The sequence below is a fragment of the Eschscholzia californica genome, unplaced genomic scaffold (genome assembly GCF_041429995.1).
Source record: "Eschscholzia californica isolate CP2 unplaced genomic scaffold, dmEscCali1.0.p SCAF_2, whole genome shotgun sequence".
Classification (NCBI taxonomy): domain Eukaryota; kingdom Viridiplantae; phylum Streptophyta; class Magnoliopsida; order Ranunculales; family Papaveraceae; genus Eschscholzia; species Eschscholzia californica.
Window position 1 is genome coordinate 32,177,896 of NW_028238309.1, and position 14,031 is coordinate 32,191,926.

Below are 14,031 nucleotides of genomic sequence, written 5' to 3' on the forward strand. Positions count from 1 at the left end.
ATTCTTCGAGCATATCTTGTTCAATTGATAACATAGCTAACTTGTTAAAACATCTATATAATAAAACATGTTGAAAAATGCTGACTGGGACAAACTCCTGGATAAATCCAGTCGTCCGTTCCACGTCAGCATTTGTATAATCCGTTGGATCATCATTAAGTGGGTTCTTTTTTTCTCAATAGACACATCCTTTCGATTCCCTATCATAACTGTTCTTTTTGTCCGTCGTCTTTCAGAAGCATTACAATCTTCCATCCCAGATTATGGAGTCGCTCCGTCATCAGTAAGGGGCATTACAGTCTTTAATCCATCGACGTTATTTGGAATTCGGAAGGGTTATTAAAACCGTCCTCTACTCAACTTCTATCTATTCTGTTGTCCTCAGAGAGGCGATTCATTCAATTGTCTCTGCTGGCAACCATTTGGAGATTTTTTGGGAAAGATTCATCATTTGGTTTCATTAGTTTCTCTCTCTGGATCTCTTTTTTTTATCATTCGATTAATCCTTTTTTCATCAATTTAGGGCATTTTCCTTCAAAAGAGGTACTTAAACATTAACTCACCAAAGAAAATCCACGGAATCCATCAATTTAGGGCATTTTTCTTCAAAAGAGGTAGTTAGATTCATGGAATTCCCACCAAGAAGATATCTCTTAGGTAATCTCTCAACACCAAAAACTTCCAATTTGCTTTTTTTTTTTTTTTGGAATTTCGGGTATCTATTGGGTTTGTTTTATGCAGATCGGGTTGTTGAAGGCCGCTTTATTTCTTGATAACTGAACTTCAACAACACCCAAAAATCTATATAATAAAACAGGTTGAAAAATGCTGACTGGGACAAACTCCTGGATAAATCCAGTCGTCCGTTCCACGTCAGCATTTGTATAATCCGTTGGATCATCATTAAGTGGGTTCTTTTTTTCTCAATAGACACATCCTTTCGATTCCCTATCATAACTGTTCTTTTTGTCCGTCGTCTTTCAGAAGCATTACAATCTTCCATCCCAGATTATGGAGTCGCTCCGTCATCAGTAAGGGGCGTTACAGTCTTTAATCCATCGACGTTATTTGGAATTCGGAAGGGTTATTAAAACCGTCCTCTACTCAACTTCTATCTATTCTGTTGTCCTCAGAGAGGCGATTCATTCAATTGTCTCTGCTGGCAACCATTTGGAGATTTTTTGGGAAAGATTCATCATTTGGTTTCATTAGTTTCTCTCTCTGGATCTCTTTTTTTTATCATTCGATTAATCCTTTTTTCATCAATTTAGGGCATTTTCCTTCAAAAGAGGTACTTAAACATTAACTCACCAAAGAAAATCCACGGAATCCATCAATTTAGGGCATTTTTCTTCAAAAGAGGTAGTTAGATTCATGGAATTCCCACCAAGAAGATATCTCTTAGGTAATCTCTCAACACCAAAAACTTCCAATTTGCTTTTTTTTTTTTTTTGGAATTTCGGGTATCTATTGGGTTTGTTTTATGCAGATCGGGTTGTTGAAGGCCGCTTTATTTCTTGATAACTGAACTTCAACAACACCCAAAAATCATCCAGGAATTGCCTCACGAGTTTTTTTTTTCTTCTTTTTCCATTTTATGATTTAGGGTTTTATCTCGACGTGTCCAAATGAAATTCTGAATTACGGGTTTGTTATATGTAAGTTGTTGAATCTTCACTTGCTCATGCCGTAAGAATTAGCAATGAAAGGTTTGCAATTTTTTCTGTTTATTATTGCTCTATATTTTAGTCTCTGATTCTTAGTACAAAGATATATGTCTCACTTCTTATGAATGGTCTAAACCCACTAAAACCTATATTAACAAACAATTCCCTCTGCACCCATTTAAGATTTGTGCAAAACTGAAGGTAAGTTTAAGGATGGGTGGTTTATCTTTTGATGTTGTAATCACATAGCCTTTAATGAGTTTGAAGGATTGAAGTTTCTGGGAATTAAGTAGAGCTTTACGATTTCTCGAGTCATGTAGACCATGGAAGACTTTATTATGAAATCCATCGTCTTAAGACCTTAAGCTTTATACTTTTTAGTTGATACTGCACAATAGGAACATTAACTCTATCATTGAAATGTTATCTTCAGGAGTCTAAGACAATTTTATTGTGAAATCCATGGTTTGATTTGTTCTATTAGGAATTCAATTTATGCATGTTCCGAGAAATTAGTCATGTATTTGCTTAATTTCTTATTGATTATTGTACATAGTTGTGGTTCTTTAGTTCTGTAGTTTTAACTTCACTGAAAGGCTAAATGGAAGACTTATTTTTAAGATCAGATCACTATGCTGGACTTTGTTTACTTTTCTGATCATATATGTGTTTTTTTTATTGTTGATGATTTTTTTGTAATCAAGTAATTTGCAGTTTAGTTAATCTGGTTTCTTTGCAATCAGATAACGTTTTTCCTTTGTGTTGGAAGACATAACTGGGTTTACTGGTTTTTAGGATTTGAATAATGTTCCTAATCTTCTTCATAAATTGGATTTTCTTCCTTACCTTTTATGATCTAAATATTAACAGTTTTTTTAGTTATCTTCGTTGGAGTACTGATTTTGTAGAAGCGATGTTCAAATAGGAAAAAACGGGAGGAAAGAAAAAGACGTAAGTTCAGCAAACACGAAATCTTTAAATGGATTTTTTGTTGCCTCTTTTGTTTATTTGTTTCTACTAATTTGTTTTATCTTATATTGGATATTGTTTCTATCATCTTAGACCTGGTTATTTAAATGAGTTAAAATTTTGAAACTTCAATCTGAGAGACAAGTAATCAGAGACGTTCATGTGACAGACATTGATGGATCTTCTTTGTTTGGTATTGAATTTAGCTATCCTTTTGCCAGAATTGACCATGTCATAATCAAATTCCTATGAAAAGTTACTTTGAGTATTCTTTAATCGTGATCTGGATCTTTGTTTGAAATAGAATTTGGTTGTGTTTGACGTTGCAGTATTTTTAAGTGTTTTTGGATGGATAGTTGTATGTGAGATAGCTTTATTTCTTCACTATACAGGTTAACTTTATAATAGTTAAGAAATGAAGCCTTCAAGCTTCTTGTGTTCTTTTTTTCATTGTGGGAAACACATGAATGTTGTTTGTTCATGACTTTGTTTTTGTAATGGTGGTAGTGTTGTTGGGAAAACATATGACAACTTGGTGTTTGAACCGGACAGCTTATAAACATATGGCAACATGTAATTACTGAAAGAAGATATACCAAAGGGCCAAAAGAGTTATGAGAAATATTCTAATCAACAAGGGGGGGAAGTGGGAAAGGGTCTACACTAAATGGAAGTGATCAAAATAGATTGATTTGTGGTTTCCCTTATTAAATTTGGAATTGACAGTATTCCTTTCGTCCCCAGAATTGACAATTTGAAGGTATATTTATGTAGCTTTTCATGCGGTACTTTTAATTCATATTGTTTATGTCGTTTTTGTTGCAAAGGTCGTAGTTCTGGCAAAGACACCAATGTCATAGATTATCCTCGACAACATCAAAGATTTTACTCCAATAATAGCACCTGAACTGTGTGAATGTGGGATTAGTATGTATACATGATGAGGGTTTTTCTAGATGTCATTGTGGGGTGTATCTCAGGGAAAATGAAAAAGGAGGGATGATGTTCATGTCATATGTATTCAAAAAAAAAATGTTCATGTCATATGATTTCTGAGCTGGTATTATCTGAACTTAGTAACTGTTAACATCAAACATCATATGTGTTTTTCCAAATGTCACATATGCAGTAAATTTTTTTATATTTGGCTTGATTATGTTGGTCGAAATATGATTATGTGAATCACTGAGAATTGCATGCATATGTCAACGTCGAGGAGTCTTTGTGGTGAGTATAGTCCAACAAAAAAAAAAGAGCGCAATTTGGATACCCTTTTCAATACTTTGTAATTATTATTCGTTTATTTCAATCTCAACCGTTTAATTCGAATTTTTAGGAATAAACCTGTTATGTACTATATTTGTGTAATCACCTTGTGTCTCTTGAACCTATCGATATCCCTCCAATTTTGATTACTATTTTTTTTAGGTTCATACAAGGAAGACAAGATTATGACATAACATTATACAAAAGTCACCGTGCCGGGAGGCACGGGCTATACCCTAGTATGTTATAAGGAGTAAAGGAGATCCTAAAAAGAAAAAATATAATTGTAGTTTGTTAAAACCTATTTAAAAATAATAAAATCAACCCTTATTCTTCAACAATAGCATATAAATTAATTCTTCTTTTTTTTTGTTGAACATATAAATTAATTCTTCTTGAAAAGAGATAATATCAAATGTAATTATGATAAAACTCAAAAAGTAGAAAAAGGAGAATAAGAAAAGCGACATGAAAACAAGGGTAAAAAGAAGGGAACCATTACCAAGTGGTAGAGTTGAGAGAGAAAATTGTTAGAGATTTTAACACAATGTAACATGGAAGAGAGAACATAAAAAAGAGAAGCAAAATTTAGAAAGAGAGGAAAAAAGATTAGGATAGAAAGCCTATACAAAGTTAGACTTGGTTGGGTTTCTTAATATTTTATTGTAGGCCCCACAATTTAATGGTTGTTATTAACTGACCGCCCAAAAGGGTACCGTAGCAAGAGTAAAGCGTGCTTGAAAAAAAGTCTCTGTAGGTTTCATTTGACTGGGTTTTCATTTTGAGTAAGGTTTTTATTTTTTATATTTTTGCAAGGAGGTGCCTTCAACTAATTGGAGTTTTGGGGCCCTTCTGCAAAGTGAGGCCCGAAACAGCCGCAAATTGAGAAGAGGTGATACAAAGGACTAAAATAGAACTAAGAGAAGAAAAAGACAAAAGGACAATCTTGAAAAGTTGAAATCCGACTTTATAGTCAATACATAGAAAAACAGAAAATTAGACCTTATCGGTGTTTCTCTTACTTTAGGGGACCACGCGGGAATCCAGTCACACTTTAAGGGACCAATAGAGAAATATCCTATATTGACTTCTGGGATACCATAATAGGAGAATTCTGAATGTATTGTTGAATAGAAACAATGCCTTTATATAAGGAGTATGATTATGTTCTGTATATGTAAAGATTCTCTAAAAATTAGGATATACATGAAAAATAAACATACCATGTAGATAAATTTACTGTATTAACATACTCCTATATTATCAAGGACAACGAGGAAAGCCCTTTGGTATGGCAAGGAAGACAACAATCATCAGTTATTGTTCTTATATGGGAGACTGGGGGCGTTGATGCAGGTGGCGTCAACATTAGCTCTAGATATGTCTCTCTTTAAATCACATAAGAATATTGAGAGACAAGATTCTTACGCGAAGATATAGCCAATTCATTACGAAATTGGATCCGAGAATGCATGAAATCAAACCTCAAAATTTTGAGTATTTGTTACGTGGTAGTTAAATGATCTTTAATGGCCTTTATACAGCCTTAAATGGGCTTCGAAAGACTTCCTATGGTTTTTAAGGGTCTAAATGTCAATGTTAAGGCCGTGCATGTGCTCATTCAAATCATATTAAATTCGCATGGTGATATAAAATTACCATATAACAATTAAAGACTCTATGAGTCCTTGTAATAATAATAATAATAATAATAATAATAATAATAATAATAATAATAATAGTAAGAAAACAAGGAAAATAGCAATAAATATATATTTTTTTTTTTGTTGAAATGCAATAAAGATATTTGGAATCGAGAAGATTTAGTAATGTTTGATTAAAAGAAAAAAAACAAAATCCCTTTAAATAGGAATAGATCAACCTATAGACTTCAGAAAATAGCTTCTCAATGAACTCTTCTAACTTGGATTATAAGGATTCTCAAAATATATAAACACCTATAGTACCTCTTGATTTCTTATGTAGTAACTAGTAAGATCTATGGGGTGTCTATAAACAACTTAGCCCCATGATGTTATATGCTACATCAAATATAAAAGAGAAATAACGCGAAGAGAAAAGGTCTTCTCTATATGTAGGACTCCAGATTTGGAAAGCAAGATCTAGAACATCAATTTCATCAAAAAAAAATCTAGAACATCCATATTTGACACCACACATATGGTTTTACCTAGTATGTTCACAAATCTCGGCACCATACAGAGAAAGAGTAGGAGAGAATAAAAGGAAGAGACATAATAGGTGAGAAAGAGAGAAATATAGAAAATAGATTTTCTTTCTTTCCACTTTGATAGATCCATTGGCTTGGCCCATTTGTCTTTCACTGATTGAGTATTAAAGGGGAGAAAGAATAAAGAGAATGAGGATAGAGAAAATGATGTTTTCTATTGGAAAAATAAACAAAAAAAGAAGGCATATATACAGTACCAGATTTGATAACTCGACTGTTAAGGAGGGGTAGATGGAAGAAAGTCAAATATAGGGATCAAAAGGGGAAAATAATCCAATCTTGAGAGCTAAACAGGAATTAGTCCAAAGAAAATAAAAATGAGATCAGTATTTCTATCCCACGAGAATCTTGCCTCTTAAATCATTGTAACCGGCAACCTGTTTCCACCTACCACTGGCCCAGCCATGTACCCGGTCCTAGAGGAGTAAGAAAACCGGAAGTACCGGTCAGCGGAACAACATTAGAACATTACATATACGAGAATAGCCTTGTACGTTCCATCCCAGATTTTAGTTGCTTTTGCTTGGGTCTCTGAATCTTGAGGAGTTTAGTAGGAAGAGAGACAGAGAGAGAGGTAGTACGTCGAATTCGTAAGTATGGTGGTGCAGGTGTATGGACCAGCTATGGCATCCGCCACAAGGAGAGTGTTGGCTTGCTTGATTGAAAAGAATGTTGATTTCGAGATCGTCCCCATTGATCTAATGAAAGGAGAGCACAAGCAGCCTGAATTCCTCAAATTACAAGTTAGTACATTCATTGTCCAATTATTCTTACTTGGTTATGATGATTGTGTTCCAATTTTTTCATCCCAAATCCGGTATATACTCAAAATTTTATGCCTAAAATAGTTGATCTTCTATAATCCAATAAATTATGAATGAACCTTTCCAGCCACTATACTCTGATTCTTATCATGTTGGTTGTATTTTGGGACGTAAATGGAAAATTACAAGAGAATGCTACAACCACTAAGTTTTACTTAAAGAATCAGATTTTTAATTCTTAAATCGTTGAGATTTTAAAAATAGTTGATGAAAATATTATGTCGCTAGAAACATATCACAGCAGTTCTAGAGTCAAACTACGATTAATGCTCTAGGAGAAAGAAGCATTTCTCATTCTCTATACCTCTTATGCCATTCAAAAGGGAGACATGAGTTATGAAAAACATTGGAAATCCGCATTAACTTTGTGATGGTATTTTTTTCGTGCTCATTTGTAAGTTGATTTAATTGGTCATTATTGCTAATTGACATTAAATTGCAGCCGTTCGGAGTAGTGCCCGTCATAAAAGATGGTGAATTCACACTTTACGGTAAGTGAAGAAATATGCCTTCATTGATACGCGATATGCCGATAACAATAACAATTGATTAATTGATTGGATGTGCAGAATCTAGAGCGATCATAAGGTACTACGCAGAGAAGTACAAAACACAAGGGACAGATCTGTTAGGGAAGACTATAGAGGAGAAAGCAATAGTAGAACAATGGTTAGAAGTTGAAGGGCAAAACTATCAGCCATACATATACAATCTAGTACTACATCTCTTGTTTTACCCTAAGATGGGTCTGACTGCTGATGAAAAATTGGTGAAGGAAAGTGAGGAGAAGCTAGGGCAAGTGTTGGATATATATGAAGATAGACTTTCAAAGAGCAAGTACTTGGGAGGAGATTTCTTCAGTCTTGCTGATCTCACTCACCTTCCTTTTACTCACTACTTGGTCAATGATATTGGAAAAGATTACATGATTAAGGACAGGAAATATGTTAGCGCTTGGTGGGATGATATCACCAGTAGACCATCTTGGGAAAAGGTCCTCCAGCTCTAGGATATTATTTTGGAGGTATCTTCTCTCACTATCACTTGTTTTTGTCATGAAGGATATGCTAGATCTCTCTAGGCTTTAGTCAGACAACAAAATAATGCTATTTTATTCAGTTAGTGAACTCTTGTTTTGAGAATTTTATTTACTTGCTCTGTTTATTGTTGTTTTGTATTTGGGTGACAGATTTGTTCCAAGAGATCAGTAGAGGTTGCACTTTGATAATTTTTGTACTTTGAGTCACAAAGTAATTGGCATCTAATCTGACTAAGTTTTGTTTGACATTGTTAGAATTAATCTAAGGGTTAATTTACGAAAAGGTCATACGTAAGTATCGATTTTTGCGAAAGGGGCATTGACCATTTATTATTTCGCGAAGGAGTTGTGGACTAGTATTGACTAACTTCACACTACATGAACAGTTAACATCGTTATTCGATGGACACTATTCCTAGACATGGATATCAATTGATCAAACTTATGTCTTCACTTTTGTTTCTACGAAGAAAGCCTTTTCAGTTCATCTTCTTCCCTTTTTCTTTTCTTCCACCTTCAATTTTCACCGGAAAGTTGCAAGAGGTGTTCCAGATTGAGTTTTATGAAGAGATGTCATAATTTTCCACCTTTACGGATTTGGTGCCAAAATTGTATAAAACGTACTTAAATTTAATAATATATGGAGTAGTCCACCACCCTTTGGTGCAACGGTTGGACACCCCTCTTAAGTCCATGAGGTCGTGGGATCGAGTCTCGGTGTAAGCAGTTTGCCATCAATATTTATCCTATGTATTTTAGACCATAAATAATGTAATAATGTGTCGGACTTTAGGCCTCTTTGTTGTTGGACTTTGGCCTCTTTAATTCTTGGTTTAAATTAGGCGGTTATCGTGCTTATTACGTCTTCATGATGCATCAATACCTTGTAACGTATATCGTAGTCGAATTCTCAAAAAAAAATTTATATATATATATATATGGAGTACTTAAGTAATGGAGTTAGAATTAACGGTGTTAAAATTTATATTGTTATCGTTGCCACGACCACTTCTCTCATTTTTATTTCGTCGACTTTTCTGAGTAGAGACAAAAGTAGTATGAGTCTACGAAAAATTAGTATATCCGGTTAGACGGAAAAAGTCTCCATTTTTTTTATTTTCTTAAATAAGAATTATATTCAAAAACAATTCTGAAATCTTGCATTAGCAAGTTTAACTAGTGAACGAATTTGTCTTCTAATACAAGTGGGTCTTTTTTATTTTAAACCCCAACTTAAATTCTTCACACAAATGTCGGATCACAATCAAGATAGTTAACGGCTTGTAAAGAGATAGATTGTTTTCTTCGCAAATTGTTTTGTCTAATCGATTGGCCTCCAGACAGACTTCTTTTCCAAATTTTGAAGTAATATAGTTATTTCCCAATAAGTTGGTAGCTGTAAAATCAATAGCCCTTAAATTGGGCAAGCAACATGGAACTATTATAGTAGCTTTCATTAGTAGACATTGGCAATCCATCATTACAATTTTGTTGAATACAACTAGATACCTTGATAAAAGGAAGAAACTGTTTAGATACAACCCGGATTGGATTAGAGACCCTGAGTGCTTTTCTCTTATTAGTAGGGTGACCAATACATGTACAACCAATTATTTTATATAGACAACTATTTTATGTGAACAACTAAAAATATTAGAAATTTTAAATGGACAACAGTTTTTAAAGGGACATCACTCTATTATTTTTCAATCTTGTCCTCTAAGAATTGGAACTTTTACATTCTAAGTCTCTCTTCTTTTTTTCCATAAACCCTAGGGATCTTCTTCTTCTTCTCCTTCCGTTCTTCTACTTCTCTACTTCATGCAAATGGGTATAGAGAGATGCATAACTGAGATCTAAAATGGGGGGAGAGGGGATGGGTGATAAGCTGTAAGGAGATGTGGGTAGGATAGTTAATTAGTGAAGTAGTGGGTTAGTAAGTGTTTGATCGAATTAAGAGAGTATTTGAGATGTGGGTAGTTGATTAGTGAAGTAATGGGTTAGTTCTTTTTAAATTGTGGGGCCTAAGAATTAGGAAGTAGTTATTTTCTCTTCTTTCTATTTAAACTCTGTAATCAACAATGGAAATCAAGTTGAATTTAATCAAAAGAATTGTGGTTAATTCTAGCCCTAAGTAGAATTTTATTTCCAACTTATTTCATTGCTTTGATTGGGACCTATCAGTGGTATCAGAGCATTATTAAGATGGCTACTAACAAGGAAAGGATTGAAAATTTGGAGGCTTCATTAGGGGGACTGCAAGACAAATTCCATCAAGTCAAGATTAGTATTACCGACAAACTTAAACAAATGGAAGCGATGATCGGTAAGCTATCTGAAACATTGATCTCTAATAAAGATATATCCAGCAGCAACAACAACAACCAAAGTGGTCGTTCTCACTCCATCAGAGATGACACCCGCGACAGCTTTGAAGGCAGGCAACTGATTTTTTCGTCAAAAACGGCTAAGTTGGAGTTTCCTCGATTTTCTGGAGAAGACCCAACAGAATGGTTCGCAAAAGTGGAACAGTTCTTTGAATATCAAGGTACAAATAAAACACAAAAGGTGGCGTTGGCGTCCTTTCACCTTGAAGGAGAAGCAAATCAATGGTGGCAATGGTTACGAAGGGCTTTTGGAGAAGAAGGCCGTGAAGTAACATGGGAAATATTTCAAGAGGAGTTATGGGCAAGGTTTGGTCCTACGGAATGTGAAGACTTCGATGAAGCCCTTTCGAGGGTTAAACAACATGGCACATTGCGTGACTACCAAAGGGAGTTTGAAAGATTGGGTAATAGGGTTCAAGGGTGGACACAAAAGGCTTTGGTAGGGACAATTATGGGAGGCCTTAACCTAGATATTGCTGATGGCATTAGAATGTTCAAGCCAAAATATTTAAAAGAAGCCATTAGCCTTGCACGAATGAGGGATGAACAGCTTACACGGCATATGAAAATCATGCAACCTTCCGATCAACATGTTACTGAATTTATTCCCGTTACAAAACCTAAAGCAACTCCACCGATGAAGCGACTCACATGGGATGAAATGCAGAGTAGAAGGATGCAAGGACTTTATTTTAATTGTGATGAAAAATTTAGACCCGGTCATAACTGTCGTGGGCCACATATTCTACTGTTAGAAGGCACCCTTGACGTTCCGGATAAAGAAAACGTAAGGACTGGTTCATCAACATAAACCTTGAGGACAAGGTTGAAGTTCATGGGGGAGGTATTGATAAGCTGTAAGGAGATGTGGGTAGGATAGTTAATTAGTGAAGTAGTGGGTTAGTAAGTGTTTGATCGAATTAAGAGAGTATTTGAGATGTGGGTAGTTGATTAGTGAAGTAATGGGTTAGTTCTTTTTAAATTGTGGGGCCTAAGAATTAGGAAGTAGTTATTTTCTCTTCTTTCTATTTAAACTCTGTAATCAACAATGGAAATCAAGTTGAATTTAATCAAAAGAATTGTGGTTAATTCTAGCCCTAAGTAGAATTTTATTTCCAACTTATTTCATTGCTTTGATTGGGACCTATCAATGGGATGATTGGGGGAACATTGAATGTGGACTGAAGAACAAGCAAGCCTTAAATAGGGCTCAAACCATTGAATTATTGGCTTCCACCATTGATGGTCCTTTTATACTATCAAATCTCACTTCCATTGGTGAGAATACTGAAGAGATAGAGAGGGAGAGAAAATAATCCCCCCACTTTCAATGATTTTCGTCCATTAATTTTAATGATTTTCTCTGTAATCACTTGGTTCACCTCTTCTCTTCTTGCTACTGTTTCAGATCCCGTCCTGGCAAGAGAAATTATACCTACATGGATGTTGTCAGATCAACTTGATCTTCTTCTATCAAGCCAACTAAAAAATTTCATTGATTTTACTTTTTACATTTTCAAATCTAACCTGGAATCTCTTAAAAATCTAAAAAAAAGTCTAATAGGTAAATTGGATACCATAAAAACTTCATTTTTTTTTTCAACTAAAAAGATCAGTTACAATTTTTCCATTTAGTTCTAAATTTAATGGGTCCTCGCGGGAACATCTTTTTTCATTATGTTTAAGTATTGTAGTATTAGTTAATGATCCTCGAGTTAATTACTGTTTAACATTTAAGGTTTTCTTGAGTTGTCCCCTTATCAAATTAAAGTCAATTAAGTTAAACATAGTTGACTTGTATTGGACCCGAAAATAGTTGTCCATATAAAACAATTGATTGTCCATATATTGGCCACCATTAGTAGACATTGGCAAAATCATACAATTGATTTCCCATCTACCTTGGTTCAAAATAAACTCCTACAACTACAACCTCTCCTCGGTAAATGGAATTTCCACCATTGCAATCAACTGATGCAAAACATTAAAAACCTCACAGCTCAAATGGAGAATTGTATGGAAAAAAACCAACACACTATCCTACTCAAGCAGCTCAATGACCCCCTAGATGAACAAGAGTCGTATTGGAAAAGGAAATCCTGGGACAATATTATCTCTTTAGGGGATAGGAATACAAAAAATTTTCATACTATGACTTCATCCTGGAATAGAAATAATGCTATCGAAAGCCTTCAGGATGCCAAAGGTGACTGGATTGTAGACCCACAATCAATTAACGCTTTGTTGGTACTCATTTCTCCAACATGCTCACAACCACTTCCCGCACACCTTCAGACACTATTCTCTCCCTATTTCAACTTGTTATCAGCCTACTCCTTAGGGAAATTCCTAATGTTGATAAGATAACTCAGGTGGTTCACCACTTAAAAGCTGATAAGGCTCCTGGTCCTGATGGATACTCCCCCTCCTTTCATCAAAACTTGGAAGTGATTGCAGATGACATTGTTGCTATGGTGTAGGATATTTTCAAACAGAAAATTATGCCACCTATTCTCAATCAAACCCATATGGCTCTAATTCCAAAAACAAAAATCCTAGTAACTCCAGCTGATTTTCGACCCATAAGCCTATGCAATACAACTTACAAGATCATTTCTAAGTTACTAGCTAACAGACTCAAGCCTCAGCTGGATAACATTATTAGCCCTCACGAGAGAGCTTTTATTCCTGGTAGACAACCCACAGACAACATTATCATTGCATTATAAATTGTTCATTCAATAAAGAACATGAAAGGTAATCAAAAGTATATGGGTCTTAAGCTTGATATGTCTAAGGCATTTGATAGGATAGAATGGAGCTTCCTCTTAAGTATGTTAGTTAATTTGGGTTTCTCTAAAGGATTTTCCTCTCATATTCATCAATGCATCTCTACCTCCTCCTCTTCAGCCCTTTTCAATGGACAACCAGAAAATTCTTTCTACCCATATACAGGGTTGAGACAGGGAGACCCTATATCCCCATATTTATTCATTATTTGCATGGAAGCTCTTAGTAGGTTGCTTCAGAATGCTCAGGCTGAAGGTAATATTCAAGGATTCAAGTCCTCTACCTCCACTCCCATCATCACTCATCTGTTTTTTGCAGGTGACTGTCATCTTTTCCTAAAGATTGACATCCCCTCAGTTAAGAACCTGCTAAGCCTGCTCAATCAATTTGGCAATGCCTCTGGTCAAATGATCAATTTTCAGAAAAGAATATTTATCTTTTTTAGCTCCAATGCCCATCACAAACATTGCAGGATGGTTGCCAGAATTCTTAAAGTTAGGCAGATTAGCAAAAAAGATCCTTATTTAGGTACCAATATCATCATTGGCAGAGCAAAAGTAGCTTCCTTTCTCCCCCGTATTGACAAATTAAAACAAAAGCTCAGTAAATGGAAAACCAACATTCCCTCTCAGGCAGGTAAGGGTGAACTTATCAAATCATCTTTAGCTGCTGCTCCAAGATATCGGATGGCAGCTATCTTTGATATTCCTTGTAAAATCAAGAAAGTTAGGGCATCTCTTTAGAGAGACTTCTAGTGAGGAACTACCTCCTCAACAAGGAAAATTCATTTTAAACATTGATCTTCTATTGTAAGCCAAAAAAAATTAGGTGGTTTAGT

At 34.9% G+C, this 14,031-nt stretch overlaps 2 protein-coding genes and 1 long non-coding RNA gene across 5 annotated transcripts; all 3 read left to right on the forward strand.

The window, feature by feature from the left end:
• The first annotated feature begins 865 nt into the window (after nt 1-865).
• On the forward strand, nt 866-3,969 carry LOC147557424 (uncharacterized). Of its 3 annotated transcripts, none has more exons than XR_015234021.1 (3): nt 866-1,405; nt 1,490-2,618; nt 2,730-3,969. It is a non-coding gene; the product is annotated as an uncharacterized LOC147557424 (long non-coding RNA). The 3 variants fall into 3 exon arrangements; XR_015234022.1 differs by having other exon boundaries at nt 2,806-3,969; XR_015234020.1 differs by having other exon boundaries at nt 3,144-3,969.
• Nucleotides 3,970-6,177: 2,208 nt separating this feature from the next.
• On the forward strand, nt 6,178-8,262 carry LOC147557425 (glutathione S-transferase F9-like). Its single transcript, XM_086658286.1, has 3 exons — nt 6,178-6,896; nt 7,420-7,468; nt 7,547-8,262. The coding sequence occupies exons 1-3, from the start codon at nt 6,750-6,752 to the stop codon at nt 7,984-7,986; spliced, it is 636 nt and encodes a 211-aa protein (XP_086514412.1). The 5' UTR covers nt 6,178-6,749; the 3' UTR covers nt 7,987-8,262.
• Nucleotides 8,263-10,123: 1,861 nt separating this feature from the next.
• Nucleotides 10,124-11,489, forward strand: LOC147557426 (uncharacterized). Its single transcript, XM_086664033.1, has one exon. The coding sequence runs from the start codon at nt 10,222-10,224 to the stop codon at nt 11,212-11,214; it is 993 nt and encodes a 330-aa protein (XP_086520159.1). The 5' UTR covers nt 10,124-10,221; the 3' UTR covers nt 11,215-11,489.
• Nucleotides 11,490-14,031: the final 2,542 nt, after the last annotated feature.

Bases quoted from the DNA above. Each gene is read 5' to 3' on its own strand.
- LOC147557425 (XM_086658286.1), top strand. From the start codon at position 6,750: ATGGTGGTGCAGGTGTATGGACCAGCTATGGCATCCGCCACAAGGAGA. The intron at 6,897-7,419 runs GTTAGTACATTC...ATTAAATTGCAG, and splicing joins CTGAATTCCTCAAATTACAA to CCGTTCGGAGTAGTGCCCGT. The intron at 7,469-7,546 runs GTAAGTGAAGAA...TTGGATGTGCAG, and splicing joins TGGTGAATTCACACTTTACG to AATCTAGAGCGATCATAAGG.
- LOC147557426 (XM_086664033.1), top strand. From the start codon at position 10,222: ATGGCTACTAACAAGGAAAGGATTGAAAATTTGGAGGCTTCATTAGGG.